We start from the raw sequence: 23,700 nt of genomic DNA, 5'->3' as shown, positions 1-23,700 counted from the left end.
CTAGTTTGTCTGTTTATGTTAACCAGGTCCCAGACTGACAGTGATGCTCGCTAGTTTGTCTGTTTACGTTAACCGGGTCCCAGACTGACAGTGGTGCTCGCTAGTTTGTCTCTTTATGTTAACCGGGTCCCAGACTGACAGTGGTGCTCGCTAGTTTGTCTCTTTATGTTAACCGTGTCCCAGACAGACAGTGGAGCTCGCTAGTTTGTCTGTTTATGTTAACCGTGTCCCAGACAGACAGTGGTGCTCGCTAGTTTGTCTGTTTATGTTAACCGGGTCCCAGACTGACAGTGGAGCTCGCTAGTTTGTCTGTTTATGTTAACCGGGTCCCAGACTGACAGTGGTGCTCGCTAGTTTGTCTGTTTATGTTAACCAGGTCCCAGACTGACAGTGGAGCTCACTAGTTTGTCTGTTTATGTTAACCGGGTCACAGACTGACAGTGGTGCTCGCTAGTTTGTCTGTTTATGTTAACCGGGTCCCAGACTGACAGTGGAGCTCGCTAGTTTGTCTGTTTATGTTAACCAGGTCCCAGACTGACAGTGGAGCTCACTAGTTTGTCTGTTTATGTTAACCGGGTCCCAGACTGACAGTGGAGCTCGCTAGTTTGTCTGTTTATGTTAATTGGGTCACAGACTGACAGTGGTGCTCGCTAGTTTGTCTGTTTACGTTAACCGGGTCCCAGACTGACAGTGGTGCTCGCTAGTTTGTCTGTTTACGTTAACCGGGTCCCAGACTGACAGTGGTGCTCGCTAGTTTGTCTCTTTATGTTAACAGGGTCCCAGACTGACAGTGGTGCTCGCTAGTTTGTCTGTTTATGTTAACCAGGTCCCAGACTGACAGTGATGCTCGCTAGTTTGTCTGTTTACGTTAACCGGGTCCCAGACTGACAGTGGTGCTCGCTAGTTTGTCTCTTTATGTTAACCGGGTCCCAGACTGACAGTGGTGCTCGCTAGTTTGTCTCTTTATGTTAACCGTGTCCCAGACAGACAGTGGAGCTCGCTAGTTTGTCTGTTTATGTTAACCGTGTCCCAGACAGACAGTGGTGCTCGCTAGTTTGTCTGTTTATGTTAACCGGGTCCCAGACTGACAGTGGAGCTCGCTAGTTTGTCTGTTTATGTTAACCGGGTCCCAGACTGACAGTGGAGCTCGCTAGTTTGTCTGTTTATGTTAATTGGGTCACAGACTGACAGTGGAGCTCACTAGTTTGTCTGTCTATGTTAACCGGGTCACAGACTGACAGTGGAGCTCACTAGTTTGTCTGTTTATGTTAACCGGGTCCCAGACTGACAGTGGAGCTCGCTAGTTTGTCTGTTTATGTTAACCAGGTCCCAGACTGACAGTGGAGCTCGCTAGTTTGTCTGTTTATGTTACCAGGGTCCCAGACTGATAGTGGTGCTCGCTAGTTTGTCTGTTTATGTTAACCGGGTCACAGACTGACAGTGGTGCTCGCTAGTTTGTCTGTTTATGTTAATCGGGTCCCAGACTGACAGTGGTGCTCGCTAGTTTGTCTGTTTATGTTAAGTGGGTCACAGACTGACAGTGGTGCTCGCTAGTTTGTCTGTTTATGTTAAGTGGGTCCCAGACTGACAGTGGTGCTCGCTAGTTTGTCTGTTTATGTTAAGTGGGTCCCAGACTGACAGTGGTGCTCGCTAGTTTGTCTGTTTATGTTAAGTGGGTCCCAGACTGACAGTGGAGCTCACTAGTTTGTCTGTTTATGTTAACCGGGTCCCAGACTGACAGTGGTGCTCGCTAGTTTGTCTGTTTATGTTAATTGGGTCACAGACTGACAGTGGTGCTCGCTAGTTTGTCTGTTTATGTTAAGTGGGTCCCAGACTGACAGTGGTGCTCGCTAGTTTGTCTGTTTATGTTAAGTGGGTCCCAGACTGACAGTGGAGCTCACTAGTTTGTCTGTCTATGTTAACCGGGTCCCAGACTGACAGTGGTGCTCGCTAGTTTGTCTGTCTATGTTAACCGGGTCACAGACTGATAGTGGAGCTCGCTAGTCTGTCTGTTTAATTTAACCGGGTCCCAGACTGACAGTGGTGCTCGCTAGTTTGTCTGTTTATGTTAACCGGGTCCCAGACTGACAGTGGGGCTGGCTGGTTTGTCTGTTTCTGTTAACCGGGTCCCAGACTGACAGTTATGCTCGCTAGTTTGTCTGTTTATGTTAACCGGGTCCCAGACTGACAGTGGTGCTCGCTAGTTTGTCTGTTTATGTTAAGTGGGTCCCAGACTGACAGTTTTGCTCGCTAGTTTGTCTGTTTATGTTAACCGGGTCCCAGACTGACAGTGGTGCTCGCTAGTTGTCTGTTTATGTTAACCGGGTCCCAGACGGACAGTGGAGCTCGCTAGTTTGTCTGTTTATGTTAACCAGGTCCCAGACTGACAGTGGAGCTCGCTAGTTTGTCTTTTTATGTTAACCGGGTCCCAGACTGACAGTGGAGCTCGCTAGTTTGTCTGTTTATGTTAACCGGGTCCCAGACTGATAGTGGTGCTCGCTAGTTTGTCTGTTTATGTTAACCAGGTCCCAGACTGACAGTGGTGCTCGCTAGTTTGTCTGTTTATGTTAACCGGGTCCCAGACTGACAGTGGTGCTCGCTAGTTTGTCTGTTTATGTTAACCGGGTCCCAGACTGACAGTGGGGCTGGCTGGTTTGTCTGTTTCTGTTAACCGGGTCCCAGACTGACAGTTATGCTCGCTAGTTTGTCTGTTTATGTTAACCGGGTCCCAGACTGACAGTGGTGCTCGCTAGTTTGTCTGTTTATGTTAACCGGGTCCCAGACTGACAGTGGAGCTCGCTAGTTTGTCTGTTTATGTTAACCAGGTCCCAGACTGACAGTGGTGCTTGCTAGTTTGTCTGTTTATGTTAACCAGGTCCCAGACTGACAGTGGTGCTTGCTAGTTTGTCTGTCTATGTTAACCGGGTCACAGACTGACAGTGGTGCTCGCTAGTTTGTCTGTTTATGTTAACCAGGTCCCAGACTGACAGTGGAGCTCGCTAGTTTGTCTGTTTACGTTAACCGGGTCACAGACTGACAGTGGTGCTCGCTAGTTTGTCTGTTTATGTTAACCGGGTCCCAGACTGACAGTGGAGCTCGCTAGTTTGTCTGTTTATGTTAACCGGGTCCCAGACTGATAGTGGTGCTCGCTAGTTTGTCTGTTTATGTTAACCAGGTCCCAGACTGACAGTGGTGCTCGCTAGTTTGTCTGTTTATGTTAACCGGGTCCCAGACTGACAGTGGTGCTCGCTAGTTTGTCTGTTTATGTTAACCGGGTCCCAGACTGACAGTGGGGCTGGCTAGTTTGTCTGTTTATGTTAACCGGGTCACAGACTGACAGTGGGGCTCACTAGTTTGTCTGTTTATGGTAAGCTGGTCCCAGACTGACAGTGGTGCTCGCTAGTTTGTCTGTTTATGTTAACCGTGTCACAGACTGACAGTGGTGTTCGCTAGTTTGCCTGTTTCTGTTAACCGTGTCACAGACTGACAGTGGTGTTCACTAGTTTGTCTGTTTATGCTTGCCTGGCCGTCTCTGGCCCCCCTCGCCCCCCCCCCCCCCCCGGTGAAGGATCCCCCCCGCCCCCCAACAGGGCGGCCATTCCCGTCAGGCAAAACGTGGTTAGAACCAGGCCATCGGGAACTCGACCAGTTTTCCTGGGAGAAACACCGCGGGGGCCTCTGTCAACGGCCCCATACCCGCGCGCGCGATTCGCACCGGTTCTCCGGGGGACCGGAGAATCACAGGAGTGGCATCAGACAGAATTTGGCCGTAACTGCCCATTCTCTCTCCCCACGCCGATCGCGATTTCAGCGCCGAGACTCAATAATCCCGCCATTTATTCCCCTGAGGGTCCAGGAGGGTCAGCCGCAGGGCAGCTACCGTTGCCTGGGAGCAATAGGCAGTGGACGTCAGTTCGGAGAGTGTGACCAGGAGGACTGGCCCTCTGTGCCGCAAGAAGGTCAACGACCTCCACCTGGCCTCTCGGGTGATTTTGCACTGGACCCCCGAACTCCCACCTCCCTCCCCACATACTCTCCATCTCTCCATCTCCCCTTACAGCCCGACCCCAAGCCCCCTATCACAGCCCCAAGCCCCCAGTCCCCCTCCCCACAAGAGGAACAATGAGTACGGCGAACGCTGCCCCCTCTGTGTCCCCGCAGGAGAAGTTGGCCCAGAACCACCGGCAAAAGACCCAGACAGGCAGCGGGGTGCCGGACATCAGAGTCCTCACCCCATACGAGGGACGGGCATGGAGGTTACGAGGGTGGCTGAAGACAGATCGGTCACCAACGTGCAGATTGCCGCATAACGCAGAGGTGAGGATCCACCGGCCACCACCCAGATGAACTGTCCAACGTGAGTTGTTAATGCCACACAGACTGACTCATCCCTCCCACTGACCATAGATTATCATAGAATTTACAGTGCAGAAGGAGGCCATTCGGCCCATCGAGTCTGCACCGGCTCTTGGAAAGAGCACCCTACCCAAGGTTAACACCTCCACCCTATCCCCATAACCCAGTAACACCACCCAACACTAAGGCCAATTTTGGACACTAAGGGCAATTTATCATGGCCAATCCACCCAACCTGCACATCTTTGGACTGTGGGAGGAAACCGGAGCACCCGGAGGAAACCCACGCACAAACGGGGAGGATGTTCAGACTCCGCACAGACAGTGACCCAAGCCGGAATCGAACCTGGGACCCTGGAGCTGTGAAGCAATTGTGCTACCCACAATGCTACCGTGCTGCCCCTAAGAATTTAAGTAACTCCTCCACAATCATTTTAGCTGTAATATTAAATACTGGAATGAAATGAAATAAATGAAAATCGCTTATTATCACGTGTAGGCTTCAATTAAGTTACTGTGAAAAGCCCCTAGTCGCCACATTCCGGCGCCTGTTCGGGGAGGCTGGTACGGGAATTGAACCGTGCTGCTGGCCTGCCTTGGTCTGCTTTAAAAGCCAGCGATTTAGCCCAGTGAGCTAAACCAGCCCCTATTGAGCTAAACCAGCCCCTATTGAGCTAAACCAGCCCCTATGCAACCGTAATAGTCGTGGTACGGTTGTCATCCCCACAACCACCAGTGCAGAGACTCACCACCTCGGTGGGCAACGGAACTGGACAGGCTGCTGGGGCACATTCTGGTGCGCACCACACAGTTGCAGGAACGCCCAGGCGAGACAGCAGTCGGAGGTCTGCTGGATTGCAGGACTCAGCTGGGCTGAGCCTCTGGATCAGGCTAACCAGGAGCTGATGCAGACGATATAGTGCAGCCGTGATATTCAGAGGGGGATTTCAGTGACCCTTCAGCAGGTCCATAGCCGATTGGAGGAGTCTCAGAGGCTACAGGTGGAGGAGATGGCGCCGGCAATGCGTGGCACCGAGGCCAACACCGCTAGGGTGGCAACCGCAGTGGAAAGCCAGGTGCACGACATCGGCAGCATAAGTGGACGTGTCCAAGGCGTGGTTCAGTCGGTGACGTTCATGGCTGAGGGCCTCAGTATAATGTCCATGGCGCTGGGGACGTGACCCAGTACCATGTAAACCTCGATGAGGCACTGCGGGACATGTCCCAGTCTCCATGGGCAAAGCCGAGCCCTGCAGAGCATGTCCATGTCACAGGAGCATTGCCGAGGCGCTGCCGAGCGTGTCCCAGTCACTGAGGAGCATTGCCGAGCTTGTGCCAGTCATTGAGGAGCTTTGCCGAGGCGCTGCCGAGCGTGTCCCAGTCACTGAGGAGCATTGCCGAGCTTGTGCCAGTCATTGAGGAGCTTTGCCGAGGCGCTGCCGAGCGTGTCCCAGTCACTGAGGAGCATTGCTGAGGTACTGCCGAGCGTGTCCCAGTCACTGAGGAGCATTGCCGAGGCATTGCCGAGCTTGTGCCAGTCATTGAGGAGCTTTGCCGAGGCGCTGCCGAGCCTGTCCCAGTCACTGAGGAGCATTGCTGAGGCGCTGCCGAGCGTGTCCCAGTCATTGAGGAGCTTTGCCGAGGCGCTGCCGAGCGTGTCCCAGTCACTGAGGAGCATTGCCGAGGCACTGCCGAGCGTGTCCCAGTCACTGAGGAGCATTGCCGAGGCGCTGCCGAGCGTATCCCAGTCACTGAGGAGCATTGCCGAGGTACTGCCGAGCGTGTCCCAGTCACTGAGGAGCATTGCTGAGGTGCTGCCGAGCGTGTCCCAGTCACTGAGGAGCATTGCCGAGGCGCTGCCGAGCGTATCCCAGTCACTGAGGAGCATTGCTGAGGTACTGCCGAGCGTGTCCCAGTCACTGAGGAGCATTGCCGAGGCGCTGCCGAGCGTGTCCCAGTCACTGAGGAGCATTGCCGAGGCGCTGCCGAGCCTGTCCCAGTCACTGAGGAGCATTGCTGAGGCGCTGCCGAGCGTATCCCAGTCACTGAGGAGCATTGCCGAGGCGCTGCCGAGCCTGTCCCAGTCACTGAGGAGCATTGCCGAGGCGCTGCCGAGCGTGTCCCAGTCACTGAGGAGCATTGCCGAGGCGCTGCCGAGCGTGTCCCAGTCACTGAGGAGCATTGCCGAGGTACTGCCGAGCGTGTCCCAGTCACTGAGGAGCATTGCCGAGGCGCTGCCGAGCGTGTCCCAGTCACTGAGGAGCATTGCTGAGGCGCTGCCGAGCGTGTCCCAGTCACTGAGGAGCATTGCTGAGGTACTGCCGAGCGTATCCCAGTCACTGAGGAGCATTGCTGAGGCGCTGCCGAGCGTATCCCAGTCACTGAGGAGCATTGCTGAGGCGCTGCCGAGCGTATCCCAGTCACTGAGGAGCATTGCCGAGGCGCTGCCGAGCGTGTCCCAGTCACTGAGGAGCATTGCCGAGGCGCTGCCGAGCGTGTCCCAGTCACTGAGGAGCTTTGCCGAGGCACTGCCGAGCGTGTCCCAGTCACTGAGGAGCATTGCCGAGGCACTGCCGAGCGTATCCCAGTCACTGAGGAGCATTGCTGAGGCGCTGCCGAGCGTATCCCAGTCACTGAGGAGCATTGCCGAGGCGCTGCCGAGCGTGTCCCAGTCACTGAGGAGCATTGCCGAGGCGCTGCCGAGCGTGTCCCAGTCACTGAGGAGCATTGCTGAGGCGCTGCCGAGCCTGTCCCAGTCACTGAGGAGCATTGCCGAGGCGCTGCCGAGCGTGTCCCAGTCACTGAGGAGCATTGCTGAGGCGCTGCCGAGCCTGTCCCAGTCACTGAGGAGCATTGCTGAGGCGCTGCCGAGCGTGTCCCAGTCACTGAGGAGCATTGCCGAGGTACTGCCGAGCGTATCCCAGTCACTGAGGAGCATTGCCGAGGCACTGCCGAGCGTATCCCAGTCACTGAGGAGCATTGCCGAGGCGCTGCCGAGCGTGTCCCAGTCACTGAGGAGCATTGCCGAGGCGCTGCCGAGCGTGTCCCAGTCACTGAGGAGCATTGCCGAGGCACTGCCGAGCGTATCCCAGTCACTGAGGAGCATTGCCGAGGCACTGCCAAGCGTATCCCAGTCACTGAGGAGCATTGCCGAGGCGCTGCCGAGCGTGTCCCAGTCACTGAGGAGCATTGCCGAGGCACTGCCGAGCGTGTCCCAGTCACTGAGGAGCATTGCCGAGGCGCTGCCGAGCGTGTCCCAGTCACTGAGGAGCATTGCTGAGGTACTGCCGAGCGTATCCCAGTCACTGAGGAGCATTGCCGAGGCGCTGCCGAGCGTGTCCCAGTCACTGAGGAGCATTGCCGAGGCGCTGCCGAGCGTGTCCCAGTCACTGAGGAGCATTGCCGAGGTACTGCCGAGCGTGTCCCAGTCACTGAGGAGCATTGCCGAGGTACTGCCGAGCGTGTCCCAGTCACTGAGGAGCATTGCCGAGGCGCTGCCGAGCGTATCCCAGTCACTGAGGAGCATTGCCGAGGCGCTGCCGAGCGTATCCCAGTCACTGAGGAGCATTGCCAAGGCACTGCCGAGGTAAGAGGGGCTGGAGGTTAGGCCAGTTGCATGCTCCTCCTGTAGGATGTGGGTGGTGAGGGATACCACCGGTGTCCCCGCTGACTATACCTGCGGGAAGTGCACCCAACTTCAACTCCTCAAAGACTGTGTTAGGGAACTGGAGCTGAAGCTGGATGAACTTCGGATCATCCGGGAGGCAGAGGGGGTGATAGAGAAGAGTTACAGGGAGGTAACCACACCCAAGGTACAGGATAAGAATAGCTGGGTTACAGTCAGGGGAAAGAAAACAAACAGGCAGACAGTGCAGGGATCCCTCGTGGCCGCTCCCCTTCAAAACAAGAATACCATTTCGGATGCTGTTGGGGGGGGGGGGTGACCTACCGGGGGAAGGCCCTAGCGGCCAGGTCTCTGGCACTGAGTCTGGCTCTGGGGCTCAGAAGGGAAGGGGGGAGAATAGAAAAGCAATAGTTGTAGGAGATTCAATGGTTAGGGGAATAGATAGGAGATTCTGTGGTCGCGAGCGAGACTCCCGGAAGGTATGTTGCCTCCCGGTGCCAGGGCCAGGGATGTCTCGGATCGTGTCTTCAGGATCCTTAAGGGGGAGGGGGAGCAGCCAGAAGTCGTGGTGCACATTGGTACCAACGACGTAGGTAGGAAAAGGGGTGAGGAGGTAATAAATGAGTTTAGGGAGTTAGGCTGGAAGTTAAAAGCCAGGACAGACAGAGTTGTCATCTCTGGTTTGTTGCCGGTGCCACATGATAGCGAGGTTAGGAATAGAGAGAGAGTGCAGCTGAACACGTGGCTGCAGGAATGGTGTAGGAGGGAGGGCTTCAGGTATTTGGATAATTGGAGCGCATTCTGGGGAAGGTGGGACCTGTACAAGCAGGACGGGTTGCATCTGAACCAGAGGGGCACCAATATCCTGGGAGGGAGGTCTTCTAGTGCTCTTCGGGAGGGTTTAAACTAATTTGGCAGGGGAATGGGAACCGGATTTGTAGTCCAGCAACTAAGGTAGCCGATATTCAGCACGCCAAAGCGTGTAATGAGGCAGTGGGGAAGGGAACATTGACAAAGGAGAGTACTTGCAGGCACGGAGATGGGTTGAAGTGTGTATACTTCAATGCAAGAAGCATCAGGAATAAGGTGGGTGAACTTAAAGCATGGATCGGTACTTGGGACTACGATGTGCTGGCCATCACGGAAACTTGGATAGAAGAGGGGCAGAAATGGTTGTTGGAGGTCCCTGGTTATAGATGTTTCAATAAGATTAGGGAGGGTGGGAAAAGAGGTGGGGGGGGGGGGGGTGGCATTGTTAATTAGAGATAGTATAACAGCTGCAGAAAGGCAGTTCGAGGAGTATCAGCCTACTGAGCAGGCAGGCAGGGAAGAGATGGTCGAGTGAGGGAACCATGGTTGACAAGAGAGGTTGAATGTCTTGTTAAGAGGAAAAAGGAGACTTATGTAAGGCTGAGGAAACAAGGTTCAGACAGGGCGTTGGAGGGATACCAGATAGCCAGGAGGGAACTGAAGAAAGGGATTAGGAGAGCTAAGAGAGGGCATGAACAATCTTTGGCAGGTAGGATCACGGAAAACCCCAAGGCCTATTACACATATGTGAGAAATATGAGAATGACGAGAGCGAGGGTAGGTCCGATCAAGGACAGTAGCGGGAGATTGTGTATTTAGTCTGAAGAGATAGGAGAGGTCTTGAACGAGTACTTTTCTTCTGTATTTACAAATGAGAGGGGCCATATGTTGGAGAGGACAGTGTGAAACAGACTGGTAAGCTCGAGGAAATACTTGTTAGGAAGGAAGATGTGTTGGGCATTTTGAAAGTACCCCGGGCCTGACGGGATATATCCAAGGATTCTATGGCAAGCAAGAGATGAAATTGAAGAGCCGTTGGCAATGATCTTTTCATCCACACTGTGAACAGGGGTGGTACTAGGGGATTGGAGAGTGGCGAATGTCGTGCCCCTATTCAAAAAAGGGACTAGGGATAACCCTGGGAATTACAGGCCAGTTAGTCTTACTTCGGTGGTAGGCAATGTCATGGAAAGGGTACTGAAGGATAGGATTTCTGAGCATCTGGAAAGACACTGCTTGATTAGGGATAGTCAGCACGGATTTGTGAGGGGTAGGTCTTGCCTTACAAGTCTTATTGAATACTTTGAGGAGGTGATCAAGCATGTGGATGAAGGTAAAGCAGTGGATGTAGTGTACATGGATTTTAGTAAGGCATTTGATAAGGTTCCCCATGGTAGGCTTCTGCAGAAAGTAAGGAGGCATGGGATAGTGGGAAATTTGGCCAGTTGGATAACGAACTGGCTAACCGATAGAAGTCAGAGAGTAGTGGTGGATGGCAAATATTCACCCTGGATCCCAGTTACCAGTAGCGTACCGCAGGGATCAGTTCTGGGTCCTCTGCTGTTTGTGATTTTCATTAATGACTTGGATGAGGGAGTTCATGGGTGGGTCAGTAAATTTGCAGACGATACGAAGATTGGTGGAGTTGTGGATAGTGAGGAGGGCTGTTGTCGGCTGCAAAGAGACATAGATAGGATGCAGAGCTGGGCTGAGAAGTGGCAGATGGAGTTTAACCCTGAAAATGTGAGGTTGTCCATTTTGGAAGGACAAATATGAATGCGGAATACAGGGTTAACGGTAGAGTTCTTGGCAATGTGGAGGAGCAGAGAGATCTTGGGGTCTATGTTCATACATCTTTGAAAGTTGCCACTCAAGTGGATAGAGCTGTGAAGAAGGCCTATGGTGTGCTAGCGTTCATTAACAGAGGGATTGAATTTAAGAGCCGTGAGGTGATGATGCAGCTGTCTAAAACTTTGGTAAGGCCACATTTGGAGTACTGTGTACAGTTCTGGTCGCCTCATTTTAGGAAGGATGTGGAAGCTTTGGAAAAGGTGCAAAGGAGATTTACCAGGATGGTGCCTGGAATGGAGAGTAGGTCTTACGAGGAAAGGTTGAGGGTGCTAGGCCTTTTCTCATTAGAACGGAGAAGGATGAGGGGCGACTTGATAGAGGTTTATAAGATGATCAGGGGAATAGATAGAGTAGACAGTCAGAGACTTTTTCCCCGGGTGGAACACACCATTACAAGGGGACCTAAATTTAAGGTGAATGGTGGAAGATATAGGGGGGATGTCAGAGGTAGGTTCTTTACCCAGAGGGTAGTGGGGGCATGGAATGTACTGCCTGTGGAAGTAGTTGAGTCGTAAACATTAGGGACCTTCAAGCGGCTATTGGATAGGTACATAGATCACGGTAGAATGATATAGTGTAGATGTATTTGTTCTTAAGGGCAGCACGGTAGCATTGTGGATAGCACAATTGCTTCACAGCTCCAGGGTCCCAGGTTCGATTCCGGCTTGGGTCACTGTCTGTGCGGAGTCTGCACATCCTCCCCGTGTCTGCGTGGGTTTCCTCCGGGTGCTCCGGTTTCCTCCCACAGTCCAAAGATGTGCAGGTTAGGTGGATTGGCCATGATAAATTGCCCTTAGTGTCCAAAATTGCCCTTAGTGTTGGGTGGAGGTGTTGACTTTGGGTAGGGTGCTCTTTCCAAGAGCCGGTGCAGACTCAATGGGCCGAATGGCCTCCTTCTGCACTGTAAATTCAATGATAATCTATGATTAATCTAGGACAAAGGTTCGGCACAACATCGTGGGCCGAAGGGCCTGTTCTGTGCTGTATTTTTCTATGTTCTATGTGTCCCAGTCACTGAGGAGCATAGCTGAGGCGCTGCCAAGCGTGTCTCAGTCACTGAGGAGCATTGCCGAGGTTGTCCCAGTCACTGAGGAGCATTGCCGAGGTTGTCCCAGTCACTGAGGAGCATTGCCAAGGCACTGCCGAGCTTGTCCCAGTCGCAGGTGGGCATTGCCGAGGCACTGCAGAGCTTGTCCCAGTCACTGAGGAGCATTGCCGAGCTTGTCCCAGTCGCAGGTGGGCATTGCCAAGGCACTGCCGAGCTTGTCCCAGTCACTGTGGAGCATCGCCAAAGGCACCGTCACCATGGTGGCAGAGACAGATGACGCAGGGGCAGCTGGGGTTTGAACCAGCTGCCCCTCCGTCCCGTGGTGAACCTCAGGGCCCTCTGGGCACCGACCAGTTGGAGGGGGCCAATCCAGATCAATCTCACAAAATGGTGATGGAGGCCACCAGCTCGCCCAAGTTCCACACCCCTGACAATGCTACGTCTCACAGTCAGCGCCCGGTACAGTGTGGCACAACGGAGCAAGTGCCGACGGCAGGTCCACTTGCGCCCTCGTCTCCAGAGCCTCCAGAGGACACCTACCAGGGGCATTTAAGGCCTTGGGATGTGTGGTAAGCAGCTGGCTGCCTCCATCCCTGATTTACATCCTGGGGATACACCCAGACGCAGAGGTAGAGCACGCAGAGTTCAGCAAGTTGAGGATCACTAAGACTGCACTGGGGGTGGGATGGGGGAAATGGGATAGGTAAGGGGTAAAGGGGGACGAATGTGAGTTAGGGGGAGTGGTGGGAGGGGCCTGTACCATCGGGGGAGTGGGCAATGTGAACTCTAAGAAAACCATTAAAATATCAGAACCTTGACCAGTATGATTCCTCTGGCACTTTCTTCTGCTATGCAGGCCGAGCATCAACCCTATGTCCCATCTCCCCCGACATGGGACTCCTGCCCCCCCTCCCCGGCACACGGTGAGCAGGTGATGGGTGTGAGTGGGCACTCAGCAGTCAGGTAGAGATCAGACGATAGCATAGATTGAGGAGCACCAGTGCTCAGCTCTCCATGGGCTATCATCACTCCGCAACCCCCCGCCTTCGACAGTGACCCGGGCTCTTCCTCCAGCTCCCCTGGTCCAGCCCTTCCTCGTTCTCCTCCCCCACGGTGGCCGCATATTCCTCCCCCTCCACCTCCAGCACGTGGCCCCACTGCTGTGCCAGGTTTTGGAGGGCACAGCAGACTACCACAAAGCGGCCGACCCTCTGGGAGATGTACTGCAGTGCACCATCAGAGCAGGCGAGGTATGGGAACCGTATTGTGAGCAGTTTGATGCACAGCTCAATGACAGCCCGATTGCCGCATGGGCCTCATTGTAATGGTCGCCCCATCGGTCACTGGCCTCTGATTTGGTGTCACCAGCCAGGTCCTCAGCGGGTACCCCTTATCCCCAAGAGCCAACTTGCCATCCAGGAGTGGCCAGGGTTGTCAGACTGCCCCAGGATGTAGCTGTCATGCACGCTCCCTGGGAAGCATGCACACACGTGCATGATCCTCATCTGGTGGTCGCATATGAGTTGGACATTCAGCAAGTGGACTCCCTTCCTGTGATGGAGAGCACTCCCATAAGGGCCCAGTGAGTGCAAGGCAACATGCAACATGCCATCCAACCCACTGGACCTGGAGCATCCCGTCAGTGATGGAAAATCCTGCCACCCCAGGACCCTCCAGTCCCCGAATTGCCACTCCTCTCTGGCATGACCTGCCCACGCACCCCCAACACAACGGGGACCCCTGCTCAACTGACCCCACTCCCTGCACCCTAGACACCCGCACGTAACGCTACCTGACTGGACACTGGTCTCCACACCCACCCTCCAGCCACGGTAATGTTCCTGGTGCACTGGGGCCCAGTCCCTGGGTGTTCGGACGTTGTACACTGTGTCCACGGTGTTGCTTCCTGCAGTGTCCAGAAACTGTGCCCAGGCATCACGGTCTGATTGGGATGTTGGCGATAACTCCCATATACTACATGACATACCTACCCATGGGGATCCACTTGGGAATTATGAAGTGCTCACTTAACTACGATTGCCAATTACCTATTAGTAATAGCCTTCATCCGCGTGGCCAGAGGCCTCCGCGGTCAGTGGGAGTTACGGGTGGTTGGTGGGGCAGGCAGGCAAGGGCTAGAGTTGCCACAGAATGGGTACACACGTTCCGGGGTTGGCATGGCGAACCTGTGGGCAATTAGACCCCACTTACTAGCCAGGACCATAGTCGGCCATCCCCCCCCCCCCCCCCCCCCCCCCGTGGCAGCCCACCCTGACAGAGGCTGGCCCTTGTGGCTACAACACCCCCTCCGAGCCCCGGACTCTTTTCCTGTGATTGAAGATGGCCAATCATGGTCCCCGCAGCAGCTCCTCCTTCAGCTTCAAGTATTTAAAAAGTGGGACTAATTTGCGGCAGCCTGACCATTCGGGTGAGGTCATTAAATCACGCAAGGCCATTCGATAGTGGGGGTTGCTCCCGTTAATTATATGGAGATTGAGCTTAAGTACTGATGATTGATTTCTCGCCACGCTGAGGCAAGGTCCAGATTTTGCCAAGGGAAGCGGGCCGGTTAGATCATGATGGATTGGCTCCTGGCGCAGTTCTTGTTTTTGGCCTCTCCCATTATTTAGCGGCCTCATTGCGCTCTCGCTTAAGCGCAACGCGGCATTTAAATAGCTCCCCTTGTCTTGAACACCTCAATCGAGGTCATTCATGGGCAGCATGGCGGCACAGTGGTCAGCGCTGTTGCTTCACAGCTCCAGGGTCCGAGGTTCGATTCCGGCTTGGGTCACTGTCTGTGCGGAGTCTGCACGATCTCCCCGTGTCTCCGTGGGTTTCCTCCGGGTGCCCTGGTTTCCTCACACAAGTCCCGAAAGATGTGCTGTTAAGTGAATTGGACATTCTGAATTCTCCCTCAGTGTACCCGAACAGGCGCAGGAATGTGGCGACAAGGGGATTTTCACAGTAACTTCATTGCAGTGTTAATGTAAGCCTACTTGTGACAATAAAGCTTATTATTATTCTTATTATATAACATATCAGGAAGAGCAAGGGTCCCAACACTGACCCCTGGCAAACACCTCTACAAACCTAACCTTCCTCCAATCTGAAAAACAACCATTTATCGCTACTCTACCGTCGCAGCCAATTCTTATCCAAGTGCCGACTTTCTCTTTGATTCCCTAAGCTAGAATTTTGCTCACAAGTCTGTTGTGTGGCACTGTGTCAAATGCCTTTTAAAAATCCATATACACCACATCAACAGTATTGCCCTTATCAACCTTCTCTGTTACCTCCTCAAAAAGCTCCAGCAAATGAGTTACACATAGTTTTCTCTTAATGAATCCATGCTTGCTTTTGTGAATTATCCTGCACTTGTGCGAGCAACTATTGATTTTGTCCTGAACTACAGTTTCCAGAAGTCAAGCTGTCTGGTCTATAGTTGACGGCTTTGTCTTTGCACATCTTTGTGAACACGAGTGTAACATTAGCAATTCTTCAGCTCTCTGGCATCACCCCTGTGTCTAATGAAGACTGGAACCTTATCACCAGCGCCTCTGCAATTTCCACTTTCACTTCCTCAATACCTTTGGATGCATCTCATCTGGTCCTGGTACCTTATCAATTTTAAGTAAAGATTGCCTTCCTAACACCTCCGGCATCTCAATTTTAAATCATTCTAGTGTAACAATTACTTCCTCCCTCACCTCTGCCTGGGTAACATCTTCTTCCTTTATAAAGAAAGATGCAAAGTACTCGTTTAATATGTCCGATATTTCTCCTGCCTCCACGAGCAAGGCCCCTGTTTAATCCTTACCGGCTTACTGTTCTTTTACCAGCCTTTTATTATTTCTATGTTTATATAAGACTTTGGGATTCACTTTTATGTTAGCTGCCAGCCTCTTTTCATGCCCTCGTCTTGCTTTTCTGATCAGTTTTTTCACTTTCCATTGGTTCTCCATTGGATTTTCTACCTGACAACTGTCATATGGGCACTTCCCCCATTTCATCTTCACATCTATCTCTCCCATCACCCAGGATGCTCTGGATTTATTTGTCCTACCATTCCTCTTCGAGGGAACAGACCTTAACATTACCTGCAAGACATTTTCCTTGAAGGTGGCTCATTGTTCTGCCAAAACTTCATTCAAACTCACTCGACTGCAGTCCCTGTGGTGTAGGTATACCCACAGTGCTGTTAGAGAGGGGGTTTCTCTGTGATTGAAGTCCAAGCCTGATGAGGCTGGATGTGAACGCTCTGATACCCCAGGTCTCTATCCCAGCAGGCTAAACCTCAGAGATCCATCATCGACTTTCAGTCACAGAGAAACCCCCTCTCTAACAGCCCTGTGGGTGTACCTACACCACAGAGACTGCAGTCGAGTGAGTTAGAATCAAATTGGCTGTCTGGCATGGAGAAGCTCTGCTGTAAATATTCCTGGAATTGTCACATTCTCCCAAGTGGACTGCAGCATTGTGAAATCAATATGTAAAGCCGTGCCCATGTAATTAGTGGTTTCCTCCATACAACCTGCATTAATTTGCTACGTTCACCCAACACTGCATCAATCTTAAGACGATATCTGTGATACCAAGATCAAGATTCTTTAGCCAAGGAACTGGAAGATCCTGTATAACTACCAGCTGTTTATGCATTGTCTCCACAATATGCTTCTCAATATAACACTCACTAAATCGCCCCAGATGGGAGACTCCACAAACATTCAATCCCTCCACCATTGACGCCCAGTAGCTGTAGTACCATCTAAAAGATGTACGACAGGAACTCACCGAGTTTCGTTCGGACAGCCCCTTCCAAACTCACGACTGCTCCATCCAGAATGCCAAGAGCAGCAGATGCATGGGAACCTGGAAGTTCCCCTCCAAGTCACTCACCATCCTGACTTGGAAGTGTATCGCCGTTCCTTCACTGTCGCTGAGTCAAAATCCTGGAACTCCCTCCCTAACAGCACACTGGATGGACCTACATCCCAGAGACTGCCGCGGTTCAAGAAGGCAGCTCACCATCACCTTCTCAAGGGCACCTAGAGATGGGCAATATAAATGCTGGCCTAACCAGCACGGACCACGGCCTTCAAATGAATTAAAAATAATATCTGAGCTGTTACTTGTGGGGTGCAGAATGAGTGATGGTGCATTCTGTGAAGTGCTGCTCGGAATCTGATTCGGCTTTCCTCTGACTCAGTTAGTGAAAGAGCTGAGATAAAGCTGTTACAATAATGTCCTTATCGAATTTCTCCACATCCAGCTTCTGATTGGTCAACGAGAAGTTAATGAGAGAACAGGCGAATGAAAGAGCAGGACATATAGTTAAGAAGATCCCTGAATTCTTTCCTACTTCTTCAGTATTCAGAGAAGTGAGAGGTCGCACAATCAGCATGATTTACAATAATGCCAAGGATTAACATGCAAACCGATTAGGTGCAATGACACAATATCACGTAGCTACTTTGGATGGAATGATTTTATTTTGTCCTGAATGCGAGGCTGGTGGTACTGAGTGTTAGAACGGGCCTTCAGGCAAACATAAAAACTGAATTAATATAACGTGATGGAAGGATTATGGAAGTATCATAAATGCTAAATACACTGAATTAGGGGAAAGTTGCAGCAGGTTCTGTTATTTTCACTCAGTTGGAAGATCATTATGTTTCTTCCGACCTTGCCTCCGGTTAAGCAGTATGGTACTCTGATTCTGGAAGCCACCTTCTATCATTCTTGTGGGCTGTTTCCTGGGGGGTGGGGGGCGGGGGGGATCCTGTGACACCTCAGCCTAATGTGAACATTTTTCCTACCCTTGTTTCCTCTGTCAGGATTCCAATGGCTCCACTTGGGAAAACTGGCATTGGGTGTCCTGCTGGGCGTGCTTGCAAACAGCAGGCTTTCCTCAGGTAAATCACAATGACTGCCCATTTTAACAGCCACCGCTCTTCAAAGCCTGCAATAGCAGGCAGACTGCCACTCAGCAACAGGCAAGCAGGTCCCTAACAGGGGTTTTCCATTCTGAGAGCACCCCTCCTCCTCTACCCACCCTGAGATTATGGGAGTGCTTTGTGGAGTTTATAAATACACAGGGAGGGGGAGGGTTTAAGTGTTTCACTGTCTGGGTAGGAATGGAAAATCTAGCCTGTAAAGTCTTTCCAAAGAATAACCTTTGTGTCTGTGGTTTGCAGCTGGACAATGCAAGAATGAAATATGTGCATCCGTACGTCATTGTGGTTGTGGTGGGGCGGTGAAGGCTATGTGCTAACTGAAGTATACAGTATGGTTGAGTCGAGGGAGCAATGACTACATTGTCAAAGTTCTATACATTAGACAAGTTTCCTTCTTGGGGGCTGGAGGCAAACAATGGTCTTAGTTCAGGGTGTCTGTTACAAATTCTGGATCTGCGCTCGATATTCTCTCTGATTCAGCACCACCAGTCACCCCCTGAATCAAACCTACAAACTGGAGAGCTTCTTCCCACACATTCTCTTGGGTTCTTCCATCTACCAATTTTCAGCTCATACCTTGGACCCTCCAAACCATCACCCTGGCACCATCAGGCCATCTGACCTGACACGGAAGGGGACAAGGGATCGGTCAGCCCAGTTCCCGAAGAACATGGCCTCGCTCTTGTCATGATTTATTTTGGTTCGAACTGGTCGCAGAAACTCATCGCTCGGTGCACTGACAGCAGATCCGAGCAGAAGATGATGGTGCTGTCCATGTACAGGGAGACTTTGATCTGAGCACCCCATTGCCAGGGGTATTCCCCCCTCTTATGCTCCCAACTGTGGTGATATGCCTGTGCGCAGTTCTGTATATAGTTAGTGATACGACCTCCAACCAGCGGTGGCGATAGAGATCTATTATATGACTTGAGACACCCGCCAGTTGGTAGTAAGATGTACATGAGGCTAGTCGCACTTGGCTTCCAGGAGAATTCACTGAATTCATTCATTTGTTACTGTCTGTATCCCAATTCGTTAGTTATCTTTCCATGTGTTCATATTGTTAATAAATTATCTTACTAGTCAAAGAACTAGATGTTCTGTGTGCATCTGTACTACGGCCATAACACAGAACATAACACCAACCTTCCTGATTTAGTTAGTAAAAGGTTCAATATAACACACAAACAAGGCAGGGGAGAGAGAGCAGCCTTGCCTGACTACAAATTTGATCAGAAAGCTCTCTGATTCCCACCCATTGACTGAAACTACATTACTGATGCTTGTGTCAGTTGCATCCATTGCTGTGTCCCTCCTGAAGACCCACCTGTCTTATTCTGTCACAGGACTTCTCCTGTTCCAGGCTGATGAGATGTTGTCCGTCCTAATCACACACACGGGCGATCAGGTCCCTGAGTGACTATGAGAGCTCTTCCTACCGAAACAGCACAGTCTGATCAGGCTGTATCGCCAACTCAAGAACATACTTGACCCAATTGCCGATGGCCTTGGGCAGGACTTTGGTCCACGAGAAGCAGTGGGATGGCTCACCAATTTATGATCTCCCCCCCCCCCGCCCTCTCACTCACCAAAGTAGCAGCTTCATATATCTGACAGCCCGCAGAGTGAAATTTCCAACTTAAATTCAAATTGTGGCAATTTATGGCCATTCGAATGTGACCTTTGCAACAGAGTCTCTGGGTTCAGTGTCCAAACTACTTTCATTTACAAATGCTAACATCAGGAGAAGAGAGTTTAGCTCATTAACCTGGGTATAAGTCCAACGTGTTCCAGCTTTTAGAGAACATTTTCATTGTCGCTGTGTGTCTCAGACTATGTTTTTATTGGCCCTGTTATGTCTTATAACTTGTTCTCATTGGCCCAGAGATCATTCTTTACACTCGCCGAGTGTTCTTTGTTTAGCCCAGCTTGTTCCCAGGGGCTGTGATTAAGTATCCTACTGAACTTGGCGGAGCACCTCAGTGTACTTGGTGCTGTGTGGGTGCCCTTACCTCACTCAAACCCCCTTCAATCTCTGATCAACAGGCTTGTAAAACCCAAGCTAGTGTCAATTTTTCAGCAAGTGAACTTCCTGGTTCACCTTTTCTTCTGTCCTAATCTGGATCTGTGTGTTTTCTGAACTGTGTAAGCCTTTCTTTATCCTTTGCAATGAACTTCCCAACGAATAACAGCATTTATTCTGTCTTAGTCTGTCTAAGGCCTTCTCCTGGTCCTCAATTGTGTGATTAAACAGGTTGCCAGCTCCCCGATTTTGCATTGAAAATTCAAATGCGTTTCTCGCAGGCATGCTCTAAATGAGATTGTGTCAAGACATTTGAGAGTGAAAACACGTCAAGCCGATAGAGTTCAAAAGGGACACTAAACAAATATTGTTTCCTTTTCGTCATTGCTCATTATCAAACTGCCGAGATAGTCAGCGGTGCCAAGAGACAGCAGTCAATATTGAACACAGAGGGAGAGTGGAGGGGTTAAGTGTGTGAACTATCTAGAGGTGACCTCGCTGGCTGGGAGGGTGTGAAGTGCTCAGGGGAATCGTTGCTTTCTCTTGCAGTAGCAGCACCAAGCCACTGTGACTCAGGAAGGAAATGGCAACAGCATCATCCCCTCTGCTTTCTCAGCATCGATTGCACCACAGCTATAAAGCCCTTTGAAGGTTAGACAGATGAATGAAAAAGGCAAGTAGCTAGAGGTTGGCTTCAGTTACAGAGGTGTAGCCGGTGTTGAGGGACTGTGGCCTGGAGCCCCACACTGTGCTGAATGAGAGAAATGTGAGCTAGCTGCAGTGCTGCAGTGCTATTGCTGCTGCAGACAATACTGCCATCAGAGGTAAACAGAGGGCTCGGAGATACAGCAAGAGAGAGAGAGAGAGAACAAGCTGCAGAACAGCCACTGCCCTTACAATCAACAGAGACGGAAACTTTGCTGCTGGAGGGGAGGTTGTGCTCATTTGGAAAGTGGAAGCACCAGATTGACTGCAAGTGCAGGTAACATGATTCAAGCAAGCATCTTCAAACAGCTCACTGCTCCTGAGCTGAGAGATTCCCTCATTGATTGAGCTCTGTCGCTCACTCAGTTCTGTCATCGAGGCTTCTTCTGGAACATGTTTGCAGTGCTTGCCTGCTCTTGCTTCATATTGCAGCATTCACTGCCGTGAAGCGATTGAGAGTCCAGCCGAGGAAGAGAAGTCGAATCGTGCTGTTATAAATCTGACACTAAGACCTCAGCCTCACTAGATAACGTGTAAGGTGCTTGAAGACAGTGTCGACTGTGCAAAGGATTCAAGATGTTTCTTGCAGATTGTGTTGCAGCCTGACCCTGCTGTATGGATAGTGAAGAATCCCAGTGCACAGAGGGAAGGCTGCAGGGTGCAGAGATGGTCAGACAGCGAGGCGAGTACAGCCCCTGCCTGTGAAGCAGGCTGCCTAGCCGCAGCGTGGACTCCCTTCCCCTTTCCCCATGGCGTGCCTGAAACAGCAGCAGGCTGCCATCAAGATGGAGGCGGTGAAGATTGTTCCAGCAGAGAAGTTTGCAGATTGCCCGAGCTCGCAGGCTCGCTACGGGCCCTCCCAGTGTGTCCGGGAGCCGCCGCTCGTCGGAAAGTGTGCCTGGCCCCTAGAGTCTGAGATCATCGCGAACCAGGCCTGCACTGATGTCCCCACCCGAGAGAAAGCCCGGAGCCCCAGTGGACTGGCCAGGACGCCACCCCGCCGTGAGAAATTTGTCCAGGGCCACCGCAAGGCCAGTGCGGAGATGTGCTACCACCGACAGACACCATCGGATGAAGTCATCGTTAATCAGTACGTACTTCACCAGTCCACCACCTCAGAGCCCCTGGAATGCCCCACCTGTGGTCATGTGTACAACGCCACCAACAAGCGCCCACGGATTCTCTCCTGCCTACACTCGGTGTGCGAGGAGTGCCTGCAGATCCTCTACGAGTCCTGTCCCAAATATAAGTTCATCTCCTGCCCCACCTGCCGCCGGGAGACTGTCCTCTTCACTGACTATGGCCTGGCGGCCCTGGCCGTCAACACCAGCATCCTTGCCCGGCTGCCAGCCGAAGCCCTCACCACCAACCCGGGCCAGTGGGGCGGCGAGGCCGACCGCAGCTGCTACCAGACCTTTCAGCAATACTGTGGTGCGGCCTGCAGCTGCCAGCTCCGAAACCCGCTGTCTTCCTGTGTGATCATGTAGGAGGAGAGGGAAGGCCCTTTTCCCTGTTGCAAAGTAACGTTTGCGACAAAAGGGGATTACTCCGAGACTGAACAACCTGCTGTGCTTTCTCAGCAGCCTATATGGTAAATTATCTATAACTGCATTATCTCACCTGGGAGTTTCTGTGTTTTCTGTGAAATCAAAGGTATCACATTCAGATTGAGTGACAAGTATTATGCTGTCTTGATAGTTTTGCCTGAGAGGCAGTGTTGCCAAGCAACCTGCACATATTTGACTCTGACCTCGGAATTGCTTCTTTCTCCACCCCCAGTATTATACAATGCCTAAAACCATTGCCAACGCAGCATCTTAAAGTGTTGCCCTCTCTAGGTCAGTAAAGCTTAATGTGTTCGAGAGCCACGCCAAAGTATTCGGCAGCCTATTGAGATCCATTCCATCCCAGGCCCTGTCCAGGTGCCCTCAACCTTCACCAAAATGCCACATCCGGCAAGAACATATTTTTTTACCTGAATTTTAGATTTTGATCTTTAGATAAAGAGAGGAGGGTTTAATAGCACTTATTTTTAATCGCAAACATCCTTGCCGAAGCCACAGACCTGCTTCTAACTTCCCTGACGTCAAAGGCACATTGACAGCTTTTGTGCAGCGTCAGCCTAGCCAAAGTCAGCGGCAGGAGTCAGCCACCTGGTCTGACTGCCTCTGTACCAGAGCACAGCAGCCCCCTGTGGTTCTGGGGGGAAGCTGGACTGAAGAGAGTTAAAATCCATTTGTTTCCACACCAACCAGTCAGTCACAGTAACCAGATAATAAAGGCTGCCCTCACCTATATGTCTGAGTGGATCGGGTTTGCTTTTTGCTCCTTGCCCACCCACAATCCCGTCCTTGGGCTCTAAGAAGCTGTTAACACATTAAACACAATACGCTGGAGAGATACTTGTCTTTGGCTTCAGTTCAGGTGTGAAGAGCGCCTGCTGCCAAAGGTAACAGTCCGTGCTCGAGATCTCGCCGAGAGCAGTGCTAGGAACACAAAGAATGTTTCTTTATTGATTGTATTCTGTGAATAAACTCTATATTAGACCTTCCACTTGTCTTTCATGCGACTACAGTCATTAAAGGATTGTGCAGAAAAACATTGGTGCACCGTCCAGCAAAGGGTTAAACTGGCAGCAATGACTGGTGGGCACTGGTGTTGAGATTGAGACTGCAACACCATGGGGCGTCTCTGGGTGTGATCCTCACTCAACACTTCGCCACACTTTACACCAAACGTTTAAATATTTGTTGGGAATTTTATTACTAAGATGTTTCCCAAAGCGCACATGGTAGAGCTAGCTGCATTTCGTAGAGCTCTAATTGAATAGCAGGGCATATAAACTGAACAACGGGAGCAGCAAGGTGAACATCACAGATACTACCATGTGTACCATTAACCAGGGCACCAGACTGTGTACCTCTGACCACAGCTACCAGGGTGTACACCACTAACCAGGGCACCAGACTGGGTACCATTAACCAGGGCACCAGACTGTGTACCTCTGGCCACAGCTACCAGGGTGTGTACCACTAACCAGGGCACCAGACTGGGTACCACTAACCAGGGCACCAGACTGTGTACCACTAACCAGGGCACCAGACTGTGTACCATTAACCAGGGCACCAGACTGTGTACCATTAACCAGGGCACCAGACTGTGTACCTCTGGCCACAGCTACCAGGGTGTGTACCACTAACCAGGGCACCAGACTGTGTACCACTAACCAGGGCACCAGACTGTGTATCACTGACCCCAGGTACCGGTAAAGTAAAGTCACCATAGTCCCTGATGAATAGAGACTGCTTTCCCCTTTGAGGGGGAGAGC

General features: G+C 51.7%; 2 protein-coding genes across 5 annotated transcripts in view; both read left to right on the top strand.

Annotated features, from left to right (window-relative positions):
* LOC140399050 (uncharacterized) overlaps positions 1-23,700 on the top strand; it is a 765,316-nt gene that overhangs the window by 364,069 nt on the left and 377,547 nt on the right. The gene's annotated exons all lie outside the window — the stretch shown is intronic.
* Positions 20,186-22,923, top strand: rnf208 (ring finger protein 208). The gene has a single exon (XM_072488131.1). The coding sequence runs from the start codon at positions 21,122-21,124 to the stop codon at positions 21,857-21,859; it is 738 nt and encodes a 245-aa protein (XP_072344232.1). The 5' UTR covers positions 20,186-21,121; the 3' UTR covers positions 21,860-22,923.

This window comes from Scyliorhinus torazame, chromosome 22 (genome assembly GCF_047496885.1).
Source record: "Scyliorhinus torazame isolate Kashiwa2021f chromosome 22, sScyTor2.1, whole genome shotgun sequence".
In the NCBI taxonomy this organism is placed as follows: domain Eukaryota; kingdom Metazoa; phylum Chordata; class Chondrichthyes; order Carcharhiniformes; family Scyliorhinidae; genus Scyliorhinus; species Scyliorhinus torazame.
This window is presented reverse-complemented; position numbering and strand designations above follow the sequence as displayed.